The sequence below is a fragment of the Lissotriton vulgaris genome, chromosome 12 (genome assembly GCF_964263255.1).
Source record: "Lissotriton vulgaris chromosome 12, aLisVul1.2, whole genome shotgun sequence".
NCBI classification, from domain to species: Eukaryota; Metazoa; Chordata; class Amphibia; order Caudata; family Salamandridae; genus Lissotriton; species Lissotriton vulgaris.
This window is the reverse complement of record NC_141700.1, coordinates 235,856,852-235,881,836: the sequence shown is the minus strand read 5'-3', so window position 1 is coordinate 235,881,836 and position 24,985 is coordinate 235,856,852. Positions and strand designations below refer to the sequence as shown.

Below are 24,985 nucleotides of genomic sequence, written 5' to 3'. Positions count from 1 at the left end.
TTCTGAGCCGCAATTGGTGTGTGGCCCCTAGTGTCCCCGGGACATGACAGGTGCTACCCCAGTGCGCGTGGTCTCACTCCATCTTCTGCGGCGCGGTGCAGCCGTCAGGCCCTGCCCCAGGGGCTCGATTTATGCCCCCCCCGCCCCCCCCGAGTGTCCTCCTCAGCGCACCTCCAGGGCTATGTGTCCGCCCCTCGCCGCCGCTTATCCTCACCTGCTGTCAGACCCAGTCACGCTCTAGCGCCTCGCCGGCCTACTCCTCACCTCCGCTACTCCAGCCCCTGCTGGGGACCAGCGCTGCAGCCCGAGTTAAGGCTATGGTTGCTATCAAGGCCCCCACGTGGCCCAGATCTAAATTCGCTATATGCGGGGGGGGGGGTCCGTTTCCAGTCCCGGCATATGTGCACTGATGCCTGGTTGCTGCGAGGCTTGCCAGGGACGCGGCCGCGTCTGGCCCCTTCGCGCCTTGCGGCTCCACTGCTGCAGAGCCTTGTGGCCCCGCCCAGTCGCAGGTTTCACCGGGGGCCCGATGCTCTGCCCCCCCCCCCCCCCGAGTCGTCGGCGAGGGGTGCCACCCGGCCCGCTCCTCACCTCTGCTCTCGGTCTCCGGGGGGATGTGTGCTGCTGCCTTTCGCTCAGGCCCAAGCCGGGGCCTCGAGTGTCGCTTCCTGTTCGCAACTCGGCGCTACCGCCCAGAGATAGCCATCAGCTGGGTGGCGGCGGGGTCCCGGCTCCGTACTTCCCGGCCTTGCACCTGCAGAGGGCAGTCGGGTTCTGCCGCGACGCCGTAGCCGCTGTCGGGGCCGCCTCTCCGGCTACTCCTCACCTCCAGCTGGGTCAGTGCTCCGAGGTCTGCTGCCAAGGCCCAAGCCTGGGCCTCGAGCGATGCTTCCCGCCTTCTCCGCGATGACCCGACCAGGGCTCAACCACGGCCCGGCAGCGACTGGAGTCCGACGTCTCACCCCGCAGGCTCACACTCGCAGAGGGGCAGTCGAGTCTCCGCATCGCAGCGGTTTTGCACCCCAGAAGGGCTCCGTCCGCCAACCGCTCTCGGCCGCACCAGGACTCCCCGCCGGCGGGGGCCGCGCCCCAGGAACCTCTCTCAACCGCCCCAGAAAATGGCGAGGGTGGTCTTAGTCGGGCCCGGGCAGCTGCCCGTTGGTATCCGACCAATATTGCAGCTCCCAGGGTGCCAAAAAGCTATTATTTAGCGATTATGGGGGCTCGGGACGGGGAGCCACAGCTGAACACGTCCGTTCAAGCCGCCATCTTGGCCACACCCGTAAACGGTCCTTTAGAACGGGGAAGCATAGTGAGTAAACTCCCTTTGCTTGTTGATGCAGGGGCTGTGTTTTTATGGCACCCTTCTGCTAGAGCACTGTGACCGCTTTATGGTCTTGGCTATGGTTGTCACAACATGGTGGTATGTTATGTGGGGTGGTAAGAAATTCGAGGTAGTAGCCCTGCTGGACTACCACTATGAACCACTGAACTGAGTTGATTTTTCATTCAGTGAGAGTGAAAACCTGCTTTCCACCCCTCCCCCGAAAGGTGTTGAATCATCAGGGAGGAATGTATGGACAGTCAGTGCTCAGAAGCAGAGGCTCCCTTCATGTAGCCGCATCTTCTCTGGCCTCTACAATTGTTGTCCCTATAGCCTCCCCATGAGTAATCCCGGACTCCATGGGAGTCATGACATGCCTTGGGTTGGTTTTGATAAGATTGTGCCTGGGCAGGTGGTGTTGCCTTAGTGGCCCCTCTTGCCTATGAAAGGATATGCTTGAAGCTGTGGATTGCAGTGCACCCATAGACTTGGCGATCTCAGTATCTTTCTTAATTTATTCCAACATTTCGTTCACTTGGGGACTAAAGGCTTTAAACCTCTGCTTTAAAGCCTGAGATGCAAAGCCATGCATGCCACTGAAGAAGAACACTAGTGTTAACACAACCATATGCAGTGAATGTTGCATCTAGAGCACACCTAGCGGTCATGTTAAAGACAGTTTTCCCTTCCACTTCTAGTTCTTCATCCCTCTATCTACAGGCCTCAGGAAACTGTAGTACGAGGGCCTCCATTTCCTTCTAATGATACTCTGATTGTATTGTGAGAGCAGGCGTACTAAGTTTGCGATTCACCACTGGGTAGATGCCCCTACTGCTTAAACAGATGCCCTCTTTCTTGCAATAAGGACAAGAAGGGAGCCTGAGGGGTGGGGTCGGTGGGGGGGAGCTTGCCCTCTATAATTTAGAATGGGTTACTGGGGGACACCTTGAACTATCTCTCTGCCCTAGACGTTTCTACCTTTGCTCTAACAAGATCCTTCCAGTTCTTCAGAACCGTCTTAGACATCCCTATGAACAATGCCAGAAATGTGATTGCACATTTTGACCACTGTTTCCCCGAGCCTGCAGTGCTGTGTGTGAAGCGTGCAAACAGCACATCACAGGAGAGTGTTTTTTTGACTAAAGGCAAAAAATGCTCGTGCACTTGCTGCCTTTCTATTCTAAATGACGCGGCTGCTGGGCTGATTGTGGGCCTTTTGAAAGAATTTATGTTAAATACAGCCCATGACGGGCGCTGTAATTAACAAATACTTTGTGAAAGACCCACAATCAGTGCCACAGCCATGCTCTATTTAGAAAAGAAATGCAGCAGGTCTATAAACATGAGGTGTGCTTTCAGAATCATCTGAAACCACACGTTTGTGCTTTCAAACTTGATGCATTTCTTTTCTAAATAGAGCGCGGATGCGGGGTTGATTGTTTGCCTTTTGAAAGTATTTGTTAAAAATGCAGCCCTTGACAGGCACTGTGATTAACATAAATACTTTCAAAAGGCCCACAATCCGCCCGCAGTCGCGCTGTAAGAAAATAAATGCATCAAGTTTAAAAGCACAAAGTGTGATTTCAAATGATCCTGAAAGCACACGTTGTGTTTGTAGACTTGCTGTGTTTCTTTTCTTCATGCAGCATGACTTCGGGGCTGATTGGGGGCCTTTTGAAAGAATTGATGATAATCACAGCGCCCGTCATGGGCTGCATTTTACAAATATTTTCAAAAGGTGCTGGGGGCCGGGGGAAGGGGGCTAGTTCTTCACTTAGTCCTACCACCCCATATCAAATTCATCCCCCTTGGTCTATGATGCCAACCCCATGCTTCTACATACAGTTGTTCATCTCAGATACTCACCTGTGGCCTGTTTGGACAGTCGCTGATTGTGCACATACACCAGCACACAGAGTATGTGCTGATTTTGCACATGCACCAGCAGGAGAAGTCACTTAACCCTTGAATTTGATGAGGCGGTGGTAACATCCATGAGGCAGAAGGGTGCGGTTGTCAGTGATGGCCTTAGATAAAGCATCCAAAGATGCTCCATACACCTCTGTGGAATGCAGTAAAGAGTACTGCCTCCTGACTTGGACTGATCTCCCGCCTCTTCCATCCCATCTGGCACATTCCATAGAAAGGGTGTTGGTCTCTTTCAGAGCCAACAGTGGACCACTTCCAAAAGCATCACAGTCGCCAAAACTTAAAAAGCTTTCAGTCTAAACTCATCCTTGAAAATGCTGAACAAAACCATAGTAAAAACAAAATTTCTGTCATTCTATGCAACTTCTACCACATCCAATTTTTCAAGGTCTGCAGCATGTGAGGTGCTGAAATATTAATGCACCCTGCAATGACACCACTACTTTCTTCAGTTCCGAACCAAGGCGCCCAATGAAACACTAGAGTTTCCCAACATTATCCATCGCTTTCAGTTGGGGTGCAGATGATTTCAAATCAGATGGCATAAAACAGAATTTGAAGGAGACATAAATGCTGTTGGGTTTAGGGCTGACCGCAGGCATCATACTGACTCTCCGTAGGAAATCTAAAAAAGGAATTCATGTCAACAAGAAACTTTTACGAGCCCACAAATACATGGCAGAATGATGCACAGGTGTGAATTTGAAGAAACTTTGTTTATCAATGATGAGATGTTAGAACACTAGAAACTGACTTCAGACTCTTACAAATACATAGTATACAAAGATTTCATAATTTCAAACTAGAATCCATCTGTGCCTTTCTAAATCTTTACCATCTATATACCTGTTTCTAACTCTATACAATTGTGTGATTCTACCTAGAGGCGCCATAATCCTATACTAAAAACCACATGCCTGAAGAATAATTGCTATTACCTTATCACTTTCTACAAAACATTTTAAGAAACCTCATTTAAAAGAGTACATTTCCTCTTCAACTTTTGCATTTCTACCTAGAAATGATAACTATTGAAGTGATCATAAAATATCTGCTCACCAATTTCATCCTTCTTCATAGTGTCCAAACCATATTCTTCATCCAGAGAACGGCACCTTACTAATCGAAGAAATGCTGCGTTTCTGCCTGAGGAAGACAACAAATAAAGAGAGAGTGAGCGAACAAGGACGATTAGCAAATCAGGTTAGGTTTTTAATCTTTCAAATTCTTCCCTTTTATCTTACAAGTCTAAATTTGAAGTTCTACTTAATGAGACTTTCATGATTGATGTGATGCTGAGAAGATGATATGAATACATAAGCTATATGAAGCAGAGTAGTGAATCCTATTTTCTGAACTATCTTTCAGTAAGTGGAGGATGTTGGTCAACAAACGCAGACCTGGTAAAATGTTAAAAATAAGTCACCTTATGGAAAAAGGAAGTCGTTTCTGCACTTTGTTTTAATAAGACAACACATAATACAGCACATTAAACACTCAACAGTTCCTGTAAAAATAGTAAGCAAGAATCTTATAATCAGGGCCACTGGAATTACATGGCAGGTGATTACCAAATTATGCGTCAGGGTTGAGTAAATTATGCGGGAAGAAAAGGCAAATTATGCAGTGCAATGCGGCACCTTTTCCTAAAGTATTACTTCATTATTTAGTCACTTTTACACTGTTTGTGCATTGGTTGCACCTCTTTAGTACATGTTTACCAATATAGCAATAAGCAGCAAAAAGGTGACCAATCAATATTTGCAAAGGGCCTTCCATTGTGCGCAACACATGTCTCTGCATCTTTAGTAACTTTTGAACCGTTTGAGCTAAAAACATTTTTTTTGTTAAAATATGAAGGTTATGCAGCAGATGAAGGATTGTGTGGCAAATGTGCCAAATCTATAACTATGCGAAGAATGCTGCGGCCCCACAATCGCATAGTTCTAGTGGCCATAGTTATAATTATATCTTTAAGTTGCAGATAAATACTGACCATTATTTGATCAAAATAGGATAGAAGGATCAATGTTAAACAAATTTAGAGTTCTTTAATATGTCCTTATCTGTTTGGCAAGTAGTTATCTAATTCATAGTAAATGTAAATGTGTGTGTCTTGTAAAGCGCACTGCTACCCGGAGGCGTCCTGGCGCTATAGACCGCTGGGGAACCCGTCCTGGCTTTCCCTGTGAGATGTTCCCTCCTGGGTTTCTCCAAGGTGAAACCAGGCAACCCCGGTGTTTGTGGGGGGCCGGTGTGGAGATGAGGCAAGCTAATGCCCAGAGTTGCCGAGTGTGATCCCTGGTTAGAGTAGGCACCGAGGCGAGAATTATCGAGTCCGCTGACCCTGGTTCACGACCCTGCCGCGTCGGGGATTGAACCCTGGTCCCGGGCCGTCCTCTGCTTCCAGGTCTGCTGCCTCTAACCAGTGAGCCACACCACTCCACTGAGGTTGCATGAGGTTAGGATTACTATTGCCACAAAAACGCACACAAATAAAGCATAAAGAAATGCTGTAGTGACATACGCCAAATCAGAAAGAGGTTTGGTAAAAGAAGACAAGTGTTACATTAGAAGAAAATATTTGTTTTGATGCGGCCATATCAGGTAAAATGCCAGATGTGTTTGCTGATAAGCTCACAATAAGGCACTCAAGACTGTTAGCATTTGATAAATGATCAGTGGAGACTAGCAAACATGAACTCTGTATGGGATAGAAGAGTAGATTCAAAAGAGTTCACGTGAGGAGGCCAGTCAAACTGCAGAAAGGAAAAAGCATTTGCAATGTGCAATACCGACTGTGCACAGTAACTTGTACTACTGAGAAAATCTGTTCTTGCCTAGTCAGTAAAACAACTGAGCTAGGCTGGTCAATGGGCAACCTTTTCAGTAGCAAAATGCAACTATTACTTCAATACCAAGTATGTAAAACAAGACACGTTTGATTTGATCCCAATACGTAAAAATAAATATGACTAAAGAGGAAAAACTTAAGCCTTTTATGCTATTTTGAAAGAGTGACTGGGTTCCAGGCGGTACTGTGAAGCACCAATATGATAAATTCGCTAATCAGTGATATTTTTCAATCAACTGTACCAGTTAGAAATGTAGAATAGGATATGAGCCAAATGTAATGTATTTTTCAGGTAAGATGTTTAATGAGCTAGACCAAAATAGACCATAAAATGCACTTTCGACACAAGACATGATAAAAGAAAACACACAAACACTTACAAAATAATCTGATGTCCTTCTGTGAAATACTTTCTGGAGGCTGCAATGAAAAAACAAACAGTGCAATGAAACACACTTTGCATGTGCTAGCCACCATCCAGTTTGCTTGAGGCGAAAGCCCGGGCAGTTAAACCGTTTTACTTCAGCATATGCCCAGTTGCATATCCCCATTTACACTTCAACGACATTGGAGGGGTTGGTCCAATAATTAAAATGTTATTAATATACCCAGGCCAATAATTCAAGAATAGCATAAATTTTCTTTGTTACACCTTGGCCGCTGGTGTCCTATCATCTGCATATATCAGAACCAGCTGTATGCTACCCAAGTTCCGATTGCTGGCAGTTTCAGGTGGATCGCAAAGAAATAGAGGAAACAAACTGAATTCATGAGCCGCACTGGTTGAATAAATCTGCGTGAATGCATCTTAATCCAGTATTTCCCCCTTTCTTCATACTTTATGTGTGAAGCTTTATCCTAAGGAATTTTTCATTATCCACTTAAAGAGAAAGGAGTCATGGCAGCCAAAGTATCTAGCCTATCCAGCTAACTTGCCATTCATACTGCAGAAGCAAAGTTGGCAGGCCTTCTGGATAGGACCCTAGGCAACATATTTTCAATGGGAATTTTACAAATTACTCTCTTCTTAGTAAAGAACTCTGGTGCCTTATTCTTTTCCAAGAGAAGAATTCTGCTACATGGACCAGCCTCTGTTCTCTAGGCCATTGATGGTCTCCCTACTGCCAGGCTTACTACCCCAAGTCTTTATATTTAACATTTTTACTTCTCCTACAGTTATCCTACTTAACGGTTTTCTCTAGAATATAAGATTTTATTTCAAGCAATACACTAACTAATTCCCACACAACCCTGAGTGAAACCCAACGTCTCTAAAAATCCCCCTTAGCTGGAACTAATCAGATAAAAACTGGATACTCTACAACGAAGGAAATGGCAAACAGACCATCACCATCATAACTATTTCTTTCATTAACAATTCCATCTTTTTTTTAAATGCATTTATTGCTTTTTAATAATTCCTCAACCAAAAAATGCAAACTTTTGATACACAGCAGATCTGATTACAGTACATGTGCTATATTCTGAGCAATCCCTTTCAGACTATTTTCATGATTCTTAATGTTAAGCATATAAATTCCATCTGCTGCAGGTCTACCTTGAGGCCTTTGAGAGCGGGGCTCTCCCGAGGAGCATGGATCAGGGAGACATCTGCATGATACTTAAGCCAGGGGGGGACAAACACGACCCTTCCTCATACCTCCCCATTACTATGATCAACACAGACCTCAAAATACTGACCAAGCTGTTGGCTACCCGGCTGGCGCCTCTCATGGAGCACTTTGGGCACCAGGATCAGTGTGGTTTTATTCCGGGTCGGAATACTGCGATGAACTTGAGAAGGCTCAACCACATAGAGCACGAGGTGAGCGACAGAAGAGCAGACGGTGTTGGTCTCCATAGACCTGGCCAAGGCCTTCGACACGGTCGACTGGGGCTATCTGCAGGAGGTACTCCGGAAGATGGGCTTCGGGCCCAAATTTGTTTGTTGGGTCGCGCTCTTGTATAATTCCCCCTGTGCCCGAGTGCGCCTGGGAGGTGCGAGATCAGAGGAATGGCGGCTGGGACAGGGAACACGACAGGGGGCCCCCTCTCGCCGCTGCTTTTTGCTCTGGCTATAGAGCCGTTCACGGTCCGGATCCGAACGGAGCTGAGGCAGCGGGGTATCAAGGTGGGTGACACCTGTAATGTCTTGTCGCTCTACGCAGAAGACGCATTGTTTTATCTGTTAACTCCTAGTGAGGTCCTCCCGCGGCTGCTACAACTCCTGGATTCTTTTGGAGAGGCGTCGGGACTGCGGATTAATCGCAGTAAATCCCTGATTTTCCCGCTCTCTGGCTTTGATTCTGTACAGACGGAGGACCTACCGGATTTGGGGATGAGATGGGAACGTACCAGTTTTCGTTACTTGGGCATTCAAGTAACCCCATCGGAGGAGCAATCCCTGGTTTGCAATGTGGATAGAGTGCTTACGTCGCTGCGCAAGTCGGTGACGTTTTGGAACACGTTGCACTCTCATTAATGGGGCGATTGGCCATTGCAAAAATGGTGATGCTGCCACGAATGCTATATACTCTCCAGAATTTGTTGTGCCCCCTCCCCCCGAGGGTCTTTAGAACGCTTAACACCCTGCTTACTTCTCTTTTGTGGGCGGGACGGCGCAGCAGAGTGGCCCTTAGCACCGTCATGCGCTCCTTTGAGGAGGGGGATTGGAGGCCCCGCGAATCGACCTCTACTACTACGCGGCACAGCTTCTCCCGGCAGCCAGATGGTTTGCAGGCATTGAGGGATGGGAGACTCAACTATTAGTGGGACGGGCCACAACGCAGGAGCTCCAGCTGGCATTGATGCGGGGTTCGGGGGCACTGGCGGACCTTCCATATGTGGTACGGCACGTGGCTAGCTTGTGGCAGCGGTGTGTCGAACAGGTACTGCGTTCGGCGCCGTTTCATAGGGAACTGCCAATTTGGATTTTGGCCCCTATGGTGGAAGTGGAGAACCATATGTCCTTCCGTAAATGGAGGGCAGGGGGCTGTGAGCTGCTTGTGGTCTTATACCCCTCGGAGAGCTTCCTCACTTATGAACAAGCGGAGGAATCTTTTGGTCTCGGCGGTGGGCAATTTCTTCAATACCAGGGCCTGCGCGCCATTGTACGATCGGTGTGGCCCCCAAGCACCCACACGCTTCATTTCATATATTGTCCTGTGGCAGGGGACGTAAATTGATTACTTTATTGTACGTGGCAATGAAACGTGATTCAGCCCCCCCCCCCGGTCCCACCGTCATGGGCGGCCTGGGAGGAGGACCTGGGTATGCACCTGGACCAGGGACGGCGGAAGCGTATAGGGGGCTTGAAGAAGCGAGTGTCCTGTAATGCCCGCTTCAAGCTCATTCATTACAATTTCCTTCATCGCACCTATCTTACCCTGATAACGATGAGCCGTTATTTGACAGACAGGCGGGATAACTGCCTCAGATGTGACACGGGGGCGGGTTTCCTCCATATGGCCTGGGAGTGTTCGCAGGTGGGGAGCTTCTGGTTGGGGGTCGTGAGACGCATAGCGGCTACTACCGGACTCCGAATTGAATTGTCCCCCTTGCACTGCATGCTGGGATTGGTACCCAAGCCCAGAAAAAGGAAACTTCCGTAAAGGTTGCTGCAGTTGATGCTGGTATTGGCAAGGCGCAGGGTGGCTATTACGTTGATGGGACAAAGGGCCCCTGAGGTGGACACTTGGCTCAAAGATGTACGTGAGTGGGTACTCGCCGAGGAAACGCACATGCAATATACCAGACAAGATGACAAATTGCAAGAGGACCTGTTGGCAGGGCGTACAATGTGTATGGCAGGTTTTGGCATGGAGTCCCTCTCTGACTCGGAGGGGACCAGTGGCGAGTTATTCTCCTTGTCGGAATCGGGCCTAGAGGGGGAAGGTGAGGCAGACCTATGAGTGATTGATTGTGGGGTGCAAGCTAATGGACCCGGCCTGAATTCCTCACGTGTTTTGTAATGTGCTGACGAATACACTGCTCTGTCGCATGGAAGTCCTTCCTCACGGTTGTGGTCTTAATCCAGGGAGTGCCATAATGAGTCCATCGATCTGTGCAATGCTGATTTAATTGATGCCTATGTGGGGGGAGGGGGGATTGGACTGTTGTGTTTTGCAAAAATTGGAAACATAAAGTTTAAAAAAATGTCTATACCCTGAAGCCATTCTTCTATAGTAGGTGTACTCTGAATATTGGATATTTGAGCTACACCAATTCTATTCTTATTCCTCACTCCTTCCTGTGGTGCTGCATTTTTAAATACCTGCAATAGGATTCGGTCTAGTGTCAGTCTTCTCTTCCTGTTGATAGGCATAAGCAACACTAGCACTTAAGACAACTTGCAAAATATATATATTTTTTTGTTTTAAATGAAGAGCTATGGCACCTATTCCGGCATCTTCAGATCCAACATGCAAGATAACGTATCAGATATATCTAGAACAGGGTGGGGACAAAGATACAGAAACAAAATGCTCTTTCAAAAGATATGTTCTGAGAGAAATGGACTGAGAATCAAGATGTTGTAGAGTGACTTTAATTACCAACTGCAGCATGTCCTCTTCAGACAAAGTTCTCCTCCATGAAGGACATTAACCCTAAAAAACATATACCCACAAACCAAGGGTTGTATTTATGAAAAACACAAATCTCACTATACCATATGCACAGAACAATGTCTCCCAAGCCGGGCTGAAGACGGCTGGAATGCCAGAAACCGGTCCTCTGAAGCTTGTTTCCGGTCCAGGGAAGACATGGCTTGGCAGTTCGGGCTGGACTGTTCCCATGAGGCACAGGGTCAGACTGATTTGCATATAGCCATGTCTGAACTGGGGTGGCAGTGTGGGCTAAAGAACGTGATGGATTAAACCCAGATCTTTTGACTGGGTGTGAGTGTTTGATTGATTCAGATGCTCCGTCCATCACCACCCCCTTTTCTACCGCTTTTGGCCGCCATAAGTGTGGCAGGGTATGCTCAGACGTGAGTCCCTTGCTCACTTTGTCACTGGATTCAAGCAAGCCGGGCTGAAGACGGCTGGAATGCCAGAAACCGGTCCTCTGAAGCTTGTTTCCGGTCCAGGGAAGACATGGCTTGGCAGTTCGGGCTGGAATGTTCCCATGAGGCACAGGGTCAGACTGATTTGCATATAGCCATGTCTGAACTGGGGTGGCAGAGTGGGCTAAAGAACGGTGATGGATTAAACCCAGATCTTTTGACTGGGTGTGAGTGTTTGATTGATTCAGATGCTCCGTCCATCACCACCCCCTTTTGTACCGCTATTCATTCAAGCTATTTCAGGGTGACTGCACAAAGGGGGGAAAAACTGCTAAGAGTTTCCATCAGCAGAAATACATGTGGTTGTGCCATCTCTAAATGAGGCAGTGGAACCAGGAGTCGAGTGAAAGGGGCATTCACAGCATTCTACCCAATCTAAATAAACGCCTAAGTCTTGGGCTTCGTTATCAAGCATGGGCCAAATGATACGGTCACATTCGCCCACAAACCCACAACATGAGGAGACACACATTGCAGTTCAGAGTATGTACATTTTCCCTTCTAATCATAAGTCTGTGTTTTATTAAATATGCCAAACAATCGGAGAGTGGTCCTCCACACCAAAGGGACGGGACACAATAATGACACCAGGTCAAAGAAAATTCCCTTTGGGACTCCTCAATAGCATACTTGAGTACTCAAACCTCAATCACACTTCACTCATATACAAACTGTTGCAATTGCCAAAGGATAGTATATAAATGCTTTAATCACCAGGTGAATGCACAATTAAAAAACGATTTCATATATAGCGAAAAAAGTCAATACAATATATAAACCACAAATATGGCACAATCATAAAACTTCAAAGTTTCAGCACTTGGTGGTCGCTAAATAATCATACTCAAATGCCCTTCCAAAAGAAGTGTCCAAGTTTTAAAATAAAACGTGGGTAAAACCCCTCCACGGATGTGCCGTTTATTTTTCCTTTATGAAGCAGCAAAATCCTTCATATACTCTAGAAGCAGCCGGCATATCTTCCCTCCAGTCCTCAAATATATATCTTAATACTGGGAATGGATATCAGGATATTGAAAACTCCAAAATACAGGCACGCAGCTTCACCTCTTCAAAAACACGAATTCTTGGACACTTCTTTTGGAAGGGCACTTGAGTAGGATCATTTAGCGACCACCAAGTGCTGAAACTTTGAAGTTTTAACGTGTGAGGTGTTCTTATTGGATTTAATACTGTTATCAAACAGTTGGTTTGGAACAAGCAGGAGGAGCTAGAGAGTGTCCCCCTGTTATCAAATCCACATGCTAACATGACGATGTTAGGACCCCTGGGCACGTTTTTATAAGAAATCCTGAAGAACGTGGTTTGGACCAGTTACTACCACCGAAACGCGTTGCCTTTGGTCGTTTTGTATCTAATTGTTACGTTTCTCTTGTGATGTCATTTTAAGAAATGTTTACATGCATATAATATGTTTTAAAATTATGAATCGAACACCAATACTGAGTAATTGAAATGTTGAACTGTGAGACATTTATTTGCTTGATGTGCGTTGTAAAAAAAAATAAAAATTAAACATTGGACTGCATTTTTTTTATGATTGTGCCATATTTGTGGTTTATATATTGTATAGACTTATTTTGCTATATATGAAATAGAGTTTTTTAATTGTGCATTCACCTAGTGAATAAAGCATTTATATACTATCCTTTGGCAATTGCAACACTTTGTATATGAGGGAGGTGTGATTGAGGTTTGAGTACTCGAGTATGCTATTGAGGAGTCCCAAAGGGAATTTTCTTTGACCTGGTTTTATTAAAAATGGCCATAAATAAATTCATAAAATTATGAATCGAACACCAATACTGAGTAATTGAAATGTTGAACTGTGAGACATTTATTTGCTTGATGTGCGTTGTAAAAAAAAACAAAAATTAAACATTGGACTGCATTTTTTTTATGATTGTGCCATATTTGTGGTTTATATATTGTATAGACTTATTTTGCTATATATGAAATAGAGTTTTTTAATTGTGCATTCACCTAGTGAATAAAGCATTTATATACTATCCTTTGGCAATTGCAACACTTTGTATATGAGGGAGGTGTGATTGAGGTTTGAGTACTCGAGTATGCTATTGAGGAGTCCCAAAGGGAATTTTCTTTGACCTGGTTTTATTAAAAATGGCCATAAATAAATTAATAAATATTTTTTTGTCGCTTCGTGTGCTTGGCATAGACTATAAAGAACTACACGTTTTTCCTCTAAAGCAATATTGGTCTAAAATAACGTAAGAAGAAACCTTGTATTTGAAACTGTGACCAACTTGAGGACTATAAAGCAACACAATGTTTAGTGAATATGTGTACATACGTCCATGTTTCTGACCTGCAAAAGTCAGTTAACGCAATGTTTCCCTGGAATGCCGTGTTGTGGGGGTACAGTAAGCCCGGAGGAGTACAACTGGATCATCTTCAAGAAATCCATGTATGTTTTACAGTATTCAATACTTGACTTTGAAACAGGTAAACAAAGATATGGTTGCGTACATTTATAAAACCTTTTTGATTTGCAATCTGGCCTAATACGATCAATACAGTACGTAGAGTGAAAAGAAAGGGAAAGGCCCTACATACTGTGTTATGCTCTACAAAGATCTGATTCTAGACTTGGCTATCCCAAAAAGTGTTAAGTCAATCTACGCGTAGGTTTTATTGCAGTTTTGAGGCTTAACTAGCTTCATATGGCAATAGACCACTCTAACGGGAGACATAATTAGGAACACATGCCTTTTTTCAATTATCTGCTTTCATATTAAATTTCCTCAGTGCTAAAACAATTCTGGACAGTATCACAATATTTATATTTAAATAAGGTATTAACTGAATAAAGTTGTGGTGCTCTCAACAGTACAGTTAGTTAAAAAAGAAACAGAAAGAAGGAAGTCCAATACCTTTCCTAATGAGACTAATAGTCTGGCAACATAGGCACCAACATCTGCTGCATCTTTTTTAGCTCGGTCTCTGTATCTGAAATGGCAAAGTATAAACCGAGTTTACTGAATGAAGGACAGTTAGTTGATTAACTTACTTTGGAATGTGAATTCGCCAAGTCACACAGATTCATCCTGGACACAATCTCACCCTGAAGGAAAGCATCACCAAGCAAACCAGACTGTCTACTAAAAGAAGTGAAATAATTTCTCTGCGATAATGACTTTAGAACTGCTGTTAAAGTCGTCATACTCTTGCAGATGGCCGAGGCAATGTCCTGCTCCACATCTTCAGACTCTTGCAACACTGGGCCCCTTTATGGATATAATGCCTTACCACAGCATGCATCATCAAGGGTCTCAGGAATTATGACCACATCACCCACACTCTGGTGAAACACCACCGGATCTTCGTAGAGTGCATTGACAGCACTACAACGCCACAAACAGATGCTTGCAGGGTAACATTTTCCGTTTACAGATTTGCGGCTATAAATACGCATGCTCTGCAAAGCGGTTATCCCAAAAGCGGGTGTCCAGTAGGCAGCTGATGCAGATATTTGGAATAAAGTTCTTTACAATATCTGACCAACCATCGCCTGTAGGCGGGCTAGAATATCCACACAGGAGTATTTAATGAACATGTGTGGCGTTTTCCAGGTGGCAGCTTTGCAGATATCAGCTAGCAGGAGGTTATCCAAGATAGGCGTGGTGGCACCCTTTTTAAATGTGGAAGGTGCTCTGGGATGGGGTAGAACAGGGAGACTGTGTGCTTTGCCTTGGTGTAGGAGGTATAGACAATCCAACTCGCAATGCTCGATTTAGAGATGGGAGTCCCTTGTAGGGATTAGCAAAGGCTAAGAAGAGTTTTTTTGTTTTATGATAGCACTTGGAGCCAAATGTACAAAGCATTTTTCAAGTCACAAACTGCCCGATTCTCAAAATGCCGTGTTTACAACCAGAAAAATGCCTTTTCAAATGTACAAAATGTGTTTCAGTAACTTATTACCGAATCGCAGTTTGCAATTCGGCATTTGGAAGGGGCGTGTTTTGGGCGTCCCTTCCAAATACCAAATTGGCATGGTATGCATTACTGTTAGAGTCCGGGATTCAGTCACGAAACAGTGATACTTTACCACCATTTTAAAAGTGGTGGCAAACAATTCACAAATGGTTAAGGGTCTTCATTTGAGAACGTTGGAAAAAATATTTGTAAGAGCAGGCAGTGTTCCCACGGACCACTGCCTACTCTTTTTTTTTTTTTTAAACCAATGCAGTTTTCCTATAAGAAAAATGGATGCATTTACATAAATAAATTACAAAAATTGCCTTATTAAAAAGCAATCACAGACATGGTGGTCTGCTGACCGCAGCAGGTCACCATCCCTGCAATGGCTGTGATTCCTAATAGGTCACAAATTGCGAAATAAGAAAGGTGCGATGGCTGGGATAGTTATCACAATCTACCACATAAGTTCAAAGTCTTATTCGTTCAGTGTCTAAATATTTTCTGGTGCTCAGGAGAAGGAAGAGCCATCCATTCTTCCTCGACTGGAGAGGTCCAGGAATCAGCAACAAAATTCTCCAGGCACACAGTGATAACATTGAGGTTGTGATTTGAATAGTTCTTTTATTTTCTTGTAGTTATATGCGCCCCTGTGCCAACACGTGTTTTGTCTTCGGCTGTTCCTGTTACAGCAGACTTCATCAGGGCTTAATATTCAGCCTCTTATGCCTATTCCTGAGTGGTACAGGTGAACCATTGCAAATAGAATCTCATGTGGTTACAATTCTGTTTATGGGTCTCCAGTTTTAGCCTGTGGATGGTATATTTAGTCACTCGTGGTTACAAAGCATCGTCTTCCATCTTGATCCCGCCAGCACACATGGCGGCAGCAAAGAAGATGGTGCAATCTATTTTTGGAAGTAGACAGTAGAGGGAGTACAATTGTTTGCCTCATTAAAGCGAAGACACCCTTTGATGTCTGTGGCTCCCTTCACAAGGAGTGCTTGAACTACTACTTCCAGAAATCGGCTGTGGTCTCAGCTGAGGACGTGGTGGTGGGGTTGGATGTTAGGGCATGTAGTGTGGAACTAAAGGCATTAAACCCGCCTTCCCACCATGAGCACCCATTGATCGGAGGTGATGTATTCCCAACCGGGGAGATAATTTCCTAGCCTTCCCACAGAAGGTGTTATGTGATAGGGAGAGGGGATGGGACGAGTATGAGCATTGTTAGTTGACACTGTTTGCGAGTGTATTAACCAATGACTCTGCCTTTGCCCTTGTTGTTGTCCCTATATCCCCCTCTTGTGTAACCTGTGCCCGTTAGGGAGATTGTCTTTGTGCTGTCTTTTTAACAGAAGCTTTCAGGCTAGCCGCCTGGAGGGAACCCATGGACTTCTCTCAGTGTCTTCTGTTAACTTTCCCCAACATCTCTTCCATTTGAGGGCTGAAGAGATGCTTCCCAACATATGGAAAATTGAGAAGATGCTGTTGCACCTCTGGCCTCAATCCTGACATGTGGAGCCACGCATGGTACCATACAAGGGTGCTAATGTTGATGCCTCGTGAAGCGGTATCTGCTGGGTCTAGAGGACTACAGATATAATCTTTTGAGATAACCAATCCCTTGGCCACTAGCCCCCTCTTTCTGGCAGTTTGTGGGAGTTGATTTATAAACTTCTCCCGCTACTATCAATAAGCTACATCATAGCGAAATAGAACACCCCTAGAGGTGTCGATGTTTTGATGGATGGCGGCCCCCACCACTAAATACGTTCCAGCCATTTCAATGCGTTTGCTCTCTTCACCTGGTAATGGGGCATTACCTGTTACTTGTGCTAAGGTGCATTTTGTGCTCTATACACCACTAGAGATTCTCAAGGGAGGGAATAGCCTGACCACAAATGTAGAGGGGGGTCAGAAGGTTGGACCTTATACTTTTTGTCTACCCTTGGCGTTACAACTTTAGCCTTTACAAGCACTTCAAAGTCAGTCTTCCACACGCACATTCGCATAGGGAGAACCTGCACTGTCCTTTTGGTTTTCAAAAGAGTTTCCACCAGGAAATTATTCTCGACTTGTAGATGCGCATGTTCACATAGTGGTACTAAGCAACCCTTTGAATAATCATGTGGTAGGCGGGAGTGTCATTAGGCAGAGACAGTTTGGCGGGGTAGAGGGTCTATGTAATTTGTAGGGTCAACAACACAGACCTCCCTGGAGTTCTCCCCTTCCTTGGGAGCTAGCGGCTCATCATAATAGTCTAGCAGTCAAATGGGCTGCTTGGGTCTGAGAAAGTATGGACAGAGCAGTCAGGAGATGGTCGCTGAGAGAGTGTCGGAGGCGGTCAAGGTGGCGGAGGGTGCCCTGGCATAGGGGGATGGGGTTTGTGGGCTTGTGCAGGCTTTTTCCAGTCTCTACATTTCATGGAGAGGGGGTCCTTTGTGTCTTAAAAGCCAGCTCGCCCTTCAACATAAGTCTGCACTTCGGGGGGTGGGGAGATAGTACATTTGGAGTCTCCTCTGGAGGCGCCTTGGTGAGGATCTTAGCACCTTGGTGTATGAATCGGGTCTTCAGCTTGGCGTCAGTGACCTCTGGCAGCTTCAGAAAGAAGGGGCACTCGGTAGTGTCCAACTACAGCATCCAAGGCACATTCGATGTCTGTCTAACAGATGATTTAGATGGAGCTTTTGGCAATGACCTTTGTTTTGAGGAAGGATGCTTGGGTGGCAGTGAAGTTGCATGGTGACGTGGATCAACACTCTTGGGTGGAGGCTTCGAAGGCTGCATTTGATGTAAACATGCCCCGGGTGTCAGAGCCGAACCCGAAGGTCGCTCCCATTTATGGTTTGGCTTGGGCTCGATTGATGACTTCCTAGGGAGAAGTGATCTTTCTCAACCTAGTGGCGCTTTGGGGTGAGGCTTCAAGTGGCCCTTAATTGCTGGCATTGGGACTTGTATAACTAGGCATGGTCTTTTCCCAAAGAAGAAGGAATGTGAAAATATGTACCTAAGAGAGTCAAGGAAACCTTTGACTTACAATCCTCAGTTCCACTAAGATCAGTTGAATGGATACCACTCTGAACCACTGCTTCATCAAGAATCTGTTCAGACGGGGGGCGTGGCTACGCAAGCGGCGATGGCGGTTGCAGCCTGATAGAGCTCCCGCCGGCCCGCCATTGATCCGACGATTTATCCTGGTCCCCGAGCCCCTGACCCGCAGCCAAAACGGGGCTCAGGTTACCGGAGGTGCTAGTGACCATCCGGTGTGTTCGGTGGCGATCCTGCGCTCCCGAGCGGAGCTGGGCGGCAAGGTGCGAGGTGCGGCCTGGTGGACTGCGGAGCAGCCGGGGCCTCGATTTTGGAGCAGCCGAGGAGGCGGTTGCGGCCAGGAGGCGGCAGCGGCGCCCCGCTTGCCCTGGGGCGGAGAGACTGCTGGCAATCATCCTTCCAGGGCCTGGCTGAGCCTGAGGGCAGTGTGGACGTAGCGAGCAGACCGGCGCGGCAGAGGCGGCCTGGTGGCCCGGGCGCAGCCGGGACCTCGATTTTCGCAGCCTGGTGTCAGAGGCCGGCAGCGTAGAGGGGAGACGGACGCCCTGGAGAGCCCGATCGGCGGTGACTGTGCCGAGGCGAATACTCAGCATTCCGGCAGCAACTGTGAGTAGTGGGGCCCCCCCCTTCCCACCCCGGGCCCACGGACCAGAAGGGACATCCTCGCTGTGGCGCGTGACGCAGTGGGTCCACGCTCCGACTAGAAGAGCAATACCGGTCACGGAGAGCCACGACCATCGGCAGCTGGTGTGGGGGCAGTGACTGAGGTCCACGCGGCGCTGTACCCAACAATAAGCCGACCCGAAGTGCCTTGTCTAAGATTCCCAAGGGCCAGCAGCAGTCAAGTGGCCCTGATACCTCTGCCATCATGACCAGGGGGGGTAACAGCTCCACTAAGCAAGTAACCATCGATAAATTCACCGGGCCTAGTGGGGGCCCCGGGCCGTCAGGGGGTGGCCCGCCTGGAGGGGGGCCGGATAACGCGGCCCTTATGGCGGCCATAACCCAGTCACGGGACATGCTGGACGCCAAGATAGGGGCTGTTGGCGCAGATGTGACCTTATTGCGCCAGGACCTGAGGAACGCCGTGGCGCGGATCACGGAAGCTGAATCCAGGGTGTCAGTGGTGGAGGACGACGTGAGTAACCTTAAAAAGAGGATGGCGGCGATGGAAACTGCGCAGCGGATTACGGCGCTCCGTGTGGAGGATGCAGAAGGGCGGACGCGCCGCAACAACCTCCGCTTCCTTGGATTTCCGGAGAGCTGTGGGAAGGGTGGCATGGAACAGTTCCTTACAAAGTGGCTAGAATCATGGATGCCCCCGGGGACGCTGTCCGCATGCTTCATTATTGAAAGAGCACACCGTGCCCTGACGCAGAAACCACCCGAGGGCGAGCGACCTAGGGCGGTGATCGCACGGCTGTTGAACTACCACGACAGGGACGCCATATTGAGGGAAGCTAGAAATAAAGAAACCCTCTTATGTGAAAATCAAAAGATCTTGATCTTCCCTGACTACACCAAACTCGTCCAACAGCAACGCCACTCTTTCATGGCAGCCAAGGCAAAGTTGAGAGGCCTTAAGCTACAGTATTCCCTGCTGTATCCGGCGCGCTTGAGAGTGATCTTCCAATCACGGACACTATTCTTTGATACGCCGGAAGACTTGTTCAGATGGACCGATGAAACGGTACAGGTCAGACCGAATTCTCAACCAGGGCTCAATCCGGGCGCCCCTGAGGGCTCGCCTCGGCCACAGCGAGACCAGACATCTAGACATGGACGAACCAAACGCTCCAAATCACGTAAGCGAGCGGCCTCGGCCGATGGCACGCAACACACTGCCAGAACCGAAGACTCCGAACAATCTAGCACAGATCATTGAAGTCTCCGGGGCCTCGGCTCCCTATTCTGCTACTACTGCTGCAAATCCCAGATGGACACACCTGGTCGCCTGGGACCCGCTGGATTGCTGGCTGTATCGCGGCCTTGTAACAGTACTGCTAATGTCTACTGAGTGTAGATGAGGCTGTGGGGGGGGGGGGGGGGGGGGGGGTTCGGGGACTGCATAATGGTGGCTGCCACTCTCCCGTTGTGAGAGAGACACTGAGGGGGGGGGGGGGTGAGAGAGACACTGAGGGGGGGGGGGGTGAGTTCACTGTTCCTCTTTGGGATGTTGGGATCCATTGGTATGGGTGGGCCTGAGCCCGCTGTTTCGGTCTCGGGACTACTCACACCGCGACAGATACTTCATAGTTCATTGAGGGTATAGGGTGGGGGGAGGCGGGAGACGGGCGGTCAGGGTTGTGGCTGCTGAGTTGGGGTTTGGGACTGTTGGGGACTGTGGGGACTGTGGGGCTAGGGGGTCGGTGATGTTCTCTGGGGTGTGTGTCGTAATAATGATTCGTGTGGCGTGTGGTGGGTGGCGCTGGAGTGGGGGGCTCGTGTGGTGGAGTGGGGGGCTCGTGTGGTGGACTCCGAAGAACTATGGCTGATTCGACTCATCGGACTCCAGAAGACTCTATGCGAGTGGTTGCGTGGAATGTCAGGGGGTTACTAGACAAAATCAAGCGTGGGGCAGTTTTGCGATGGGGCAAGAGAGCAGCGGCAGATGTGTTATTGCTCCAAGAAACTCATATGATGGGCACAAAGGCACTGGGCCTGCAGAGGTTTGGATATCAACAAGTTTTCCATGCCGGGTTTGCTAGGGGATCCAGGGGAGTGGCCATATTGATACACCGTAGAATAGCATATGTCCATGAGAAACAATGGATAGATCCACAGGGTCGCTACTTGTTTGTGAAAGGCAAGGTGGGCACGGAACCTGTTTGGGAGTGTGTACGCCCCCCCCCCCCCCCCCCTGCAATGGGCCCTGGCTGAGAGACTGTTCTCTGTATGGGACGATATATCCGAGTCAGTGGCGGTAATTGGGGGGAGATTGGAATGACGTAATGGATGTGTGTATGGATCGCCGGAGGCGCCTGGAGACGACTGACACTCCTTCCCTCTCCCTTCCACCCACTAGACTGCATGCAATGAGTGAGGGGCTGGGCTGGGTGGATGCTTGGCGACATATGCACCCTGCGACCCGTGAATATACCTATCTATCGGCGGTACATGGATCATTCTCGCGCATAGATTATGTGTTTGTACCTCGTGAATGCCTGAGTAGGGTGAAGAGCGCGGACATCTTGCCGAGAGGCCTATCCGACCATTCCCCAGTTTCAGTTAACGTGGACCTCCTGCGAAAACGGCAACCATTCAGGTGGAGGATGTCCTCGTGGCATCTGCTACAGCCAGCCTATACTAAACTTTTGCGAGAAACCATAGATCACTATTGGCGGGAGAACCTGATAGAGGGGGCAGACGTGGAGGTGGTATGGGAGGCGATGAAACCTACCGTACGTGGAGTGGATATCGCGTGGTGCTCGGGAGCCCGTAGGCGGCGCCGGGAACAAACTGCGGTGGCGGCTGAGCGAGTGGCGACCCTAGAACAGGAACGCCGCGAGGGTGGAGATGAGATCGGGCTAAGGCTGCTTTTACAAGCACAGCAATCGTACGCGTCCCTCTTGATGGATGAAGCCAGACAGGCGTGGCTGGCCACAAGAAGTAGGGTGTATCAATGGGGGGACAAGTCGTGCTCCATGCTCCATCGATTGTGCCAGCACAACTTTCAACCCCTCGTGCTGCCGGGCATTATAGACGATAATGGGGAGGTCCTGACTGACCCTAACGAGTTGGCAGCGAGCTTCGCCACATACTTCGAAGCCCAATACGCCTCATGTGACCGATTGCCGGAGGGCGACTTAGACCGGTTTTTCGCGGACCTACCGCCCATACGGGTATCAGACGAGGCCAAGGAGATCTTGGACGCACCCCTCACAGCGGAAGAGCTGGGAGACGCTCTGGGGCAGCTCAATGCGGGTAAGGCTCCGGGCCCTAATGGTTACCCGTGTGAATTTTTTAAGAAATTTCACGTACAGCTAGGGCCACACTATCGCCGAGTTCTTGAGGTGGCGAGGGAGCGGGGCGCGTTGCCCCCCGATTGGCGCCATGCCGAAATAGTAGTATTTCAGAAGCCTGGTAGACCCCCGGGCAGCCATGACTCGTACAGACCTATTTCCCTCATCAATATCGAGGCTAAAATATTGGCCAAGGCCCTAGCGAATCGCCTGGCTCCATATATTACAGATCTAGTCCACTCGGATCAGGCAGGCTTCATGCCCCACAGGGCAACACGACACAATATTCGTCGGGCACAGGCGGCACTAGACGCTGTTGGAGCCTTGGGGGACCAGGCGGCAATGCTATTGGCCGATATCAACAAGGCTTTTGACTCGGTCAGCTGGTCGTACATATTTACACTGCTATCGTGGCTCAACCTGGGCCCGGTTTTCCGGTCCTATATCAAATTACTTTATACGGACATCACAGCATCAGTGCGAGTCGCCGGGGCGGTGTCGGAGACGTTCTGCATTGGCCGGGGGACTAGGCAGGGGTGCCCTCTTTCCCCTTATCTTTTTGCCTTAGCAATGGAACCCCTAGCTGCCAGAGTTCGCAGAGATGCGTTGATACGGGGCTTTGAATGGAATGCCACACTGTCGGATAAAATTGCATTATACGCGGACGATGTCCTCTTCTTCATCACTGATTTACAGCGCTCCGGCCCACGTGTCCTGGAGGTCATGCAACTATTTGGGGAAGTGTCAGGTCTGTACCTAAACTTACGTAAATCCACCCTATGGGTACTACATGGGGACACGGTGACGGATCCCTGGGCTTCGGAACTGCAAGTGGCCACAGTTGGTCTGAAATACCTCGGGGTGTTTCTCTCACGCTCGGTGGACACGGCCTGGGAACGTAATTTACTGCCCGTCTGGGAGCGGGTCCAGACAGATATCAAAACTTGGTCCCGAATGCCCCTATCAATCTTTGGCAGGTCGGCTATCTTTAAGATGGTTGCACTGCCGCGCCTACTCTACCAACTACAGAACCATCCATATCCTATCCCACCCCAATGGTTTCGGCAAGTTGACTCGGTGCTGGGCCGCTTCCTTTGGGCTGGCGGTGCTGCCAGGGTAGCGCTGCGCACTTGCTTTCTGTCCACGTACTGTGGGGGTCTAGCCACCTCGGATATACAGTCGTACTACCAAGCCGCTCATCTCCTTGTTCTAAATGAATGGTGGTATGGTGACGGTGGAGATCCGGCCTACGCCCTGGAACGTGCGTTAATGGGGGATAACTCGCTCCACACCATCCTCTACTCACCCCGGCTACGTCGGCCACTGCCGAGAGTCACTAAACTTGTATTTGCGATATGGCGGCAGGCCCTGCGTCGCATGGGCTGGTGGGGTAGACTGACCGCGGAAACGCCGTTATGGCGCAACGGTTTACTACCAGAACTTTCTAAGTTATCAGGCTTTGATGGCTGGGACTCAATAGGCATTTCGCAGCTCGGCCATGTGATGTCCGGGACGACTCTCAAGTCCTTTCAGGCTCTTAGTGCTGAATTTGATATGCACCAATCTCAATTTTATCGGTATTTGCAATTTCGACATGCATTGACGCCCAGTATAACTAACCTTGACTCACTCCCAGAGTTCAGCCCGATCGAGGCGAAGGTCTTCATGGGCGACCTTGGGGACAAGAAAGTATCGCGCATTTACCAGACCATGGTCACGCATTGCTCTTGCACCCTTCTTCGGCTGAAGGCGAACTGGGAGGCCGATATAGGACCGCTAGATGAAGATGATTGGCGGGAGGCATTAGAATCCCCGAGGGGGCTGGCTATAGCAATACGGTTTCGCCTCATACAGTTCAAAATTTTACACAGGGCTTATTATACTCAAGAGCGTCTGTGGAGGGCGGGCCTGATTGAGTCCCCGGAGTGTCTGAGATGTGGGGCGGAGGTGGGTACGTTGCTCCACACAGTGTGGTCGTTCTCCAAACTAGTTGGCTTTTGGAGGGGTGCATGGGGCTGTCTGTCGGAGGTGCTGGGCTGGACCCTTCCCCGTACCCACCGCCTGGGTCTATTACACATCCTGGAAGGGGTTGGGGGTAATATCTATAAGCGACACCTGCTCCTCCTGGGGCTGATAGTAGCCAAAAGAGACATGGCCCGAGCATGGAAGGAGGTGAGCCCCCCCCCCCCCCCCTGACTGCATGGAAGGCAGGCTTAGACTTTTGTATGGGTCTGGAGAGGCCAATCTTTGAGGCACGAGGATGCCCTCGTAAACATTTCAAAATATGGAAGAGGTGGGCGGACTACAGAGGTTTGACACTGGACCCCCCGGCGGAACCAGAGGAGGACCTATAGCCCTGTGTGCTCCTGCGAAACCCACTCCCACACACACACACTTGATGCGCCAAGAGTTTCCGTCCATACGGTTCCCACACACATGCATGGGGTTAGGGAGGGTTGAGGGAGGGTTAGGGGAGTTGGGAGGGTAGATTCTTGAAAAGATGAAGGTGGGGTTAATATTTTCGTGTACCCTTGATTCTGCTGGTTCATTGCTTCAACGCTCAGATTTATATTGTGATTGTAACTACAATGCCTGGTGGTATCGTCCTGATTGTGGGATGCCACTTTAATTCATATGCTCATCTTTATCAATAAAATTGTTGTGAAAAAAAAGAATCTGTTCAGACAACTGATGGTGAGGGTAAGTTCCAAGACTTCTGCTGCATTTCAGATTGCGGACGGATGTGAGCAATGTTCTTCTGACAAGGGAATTTCAGAGACAGGAAATGACCTTCAGGGAGCGTGTCAAGCCTGCTGCCAGTCTAATAACCTAAAAATAATCCT

General features: G+C 48.4%; 1 protein-coding gene across 1 annotated transcript in view; it reads right to left on the bottom strand.

Annotated features, from left to right (window-relative positions):
• Positions 1-24,985, bottom strand: part of NAE1 (NEDD8 activating enzyme E1 subunit 1) — a 170,385-nt gene that overhangs the window by 99,496 nt on the left and 45,904 nt on the right. The window contains exons 14-16 of the mRNA XM_086947732.1: positions 14,085-14,160; positions 6,488-6,527; positions 4,313-4,399 (exon numbers count right to left, since the gene is read on the bottom strand). Coding sequence (XP_086803858.1) covers positions 4,313-4,399; positions 6,488-6,527; positions 14,085-14,160 — 203 coding nt within the window. The remainder of the gene's footprint in view (positions 1-4,312; positions 4,400-6,487; positions 6,528-14,084; positions 14,161-24,985) is intronic.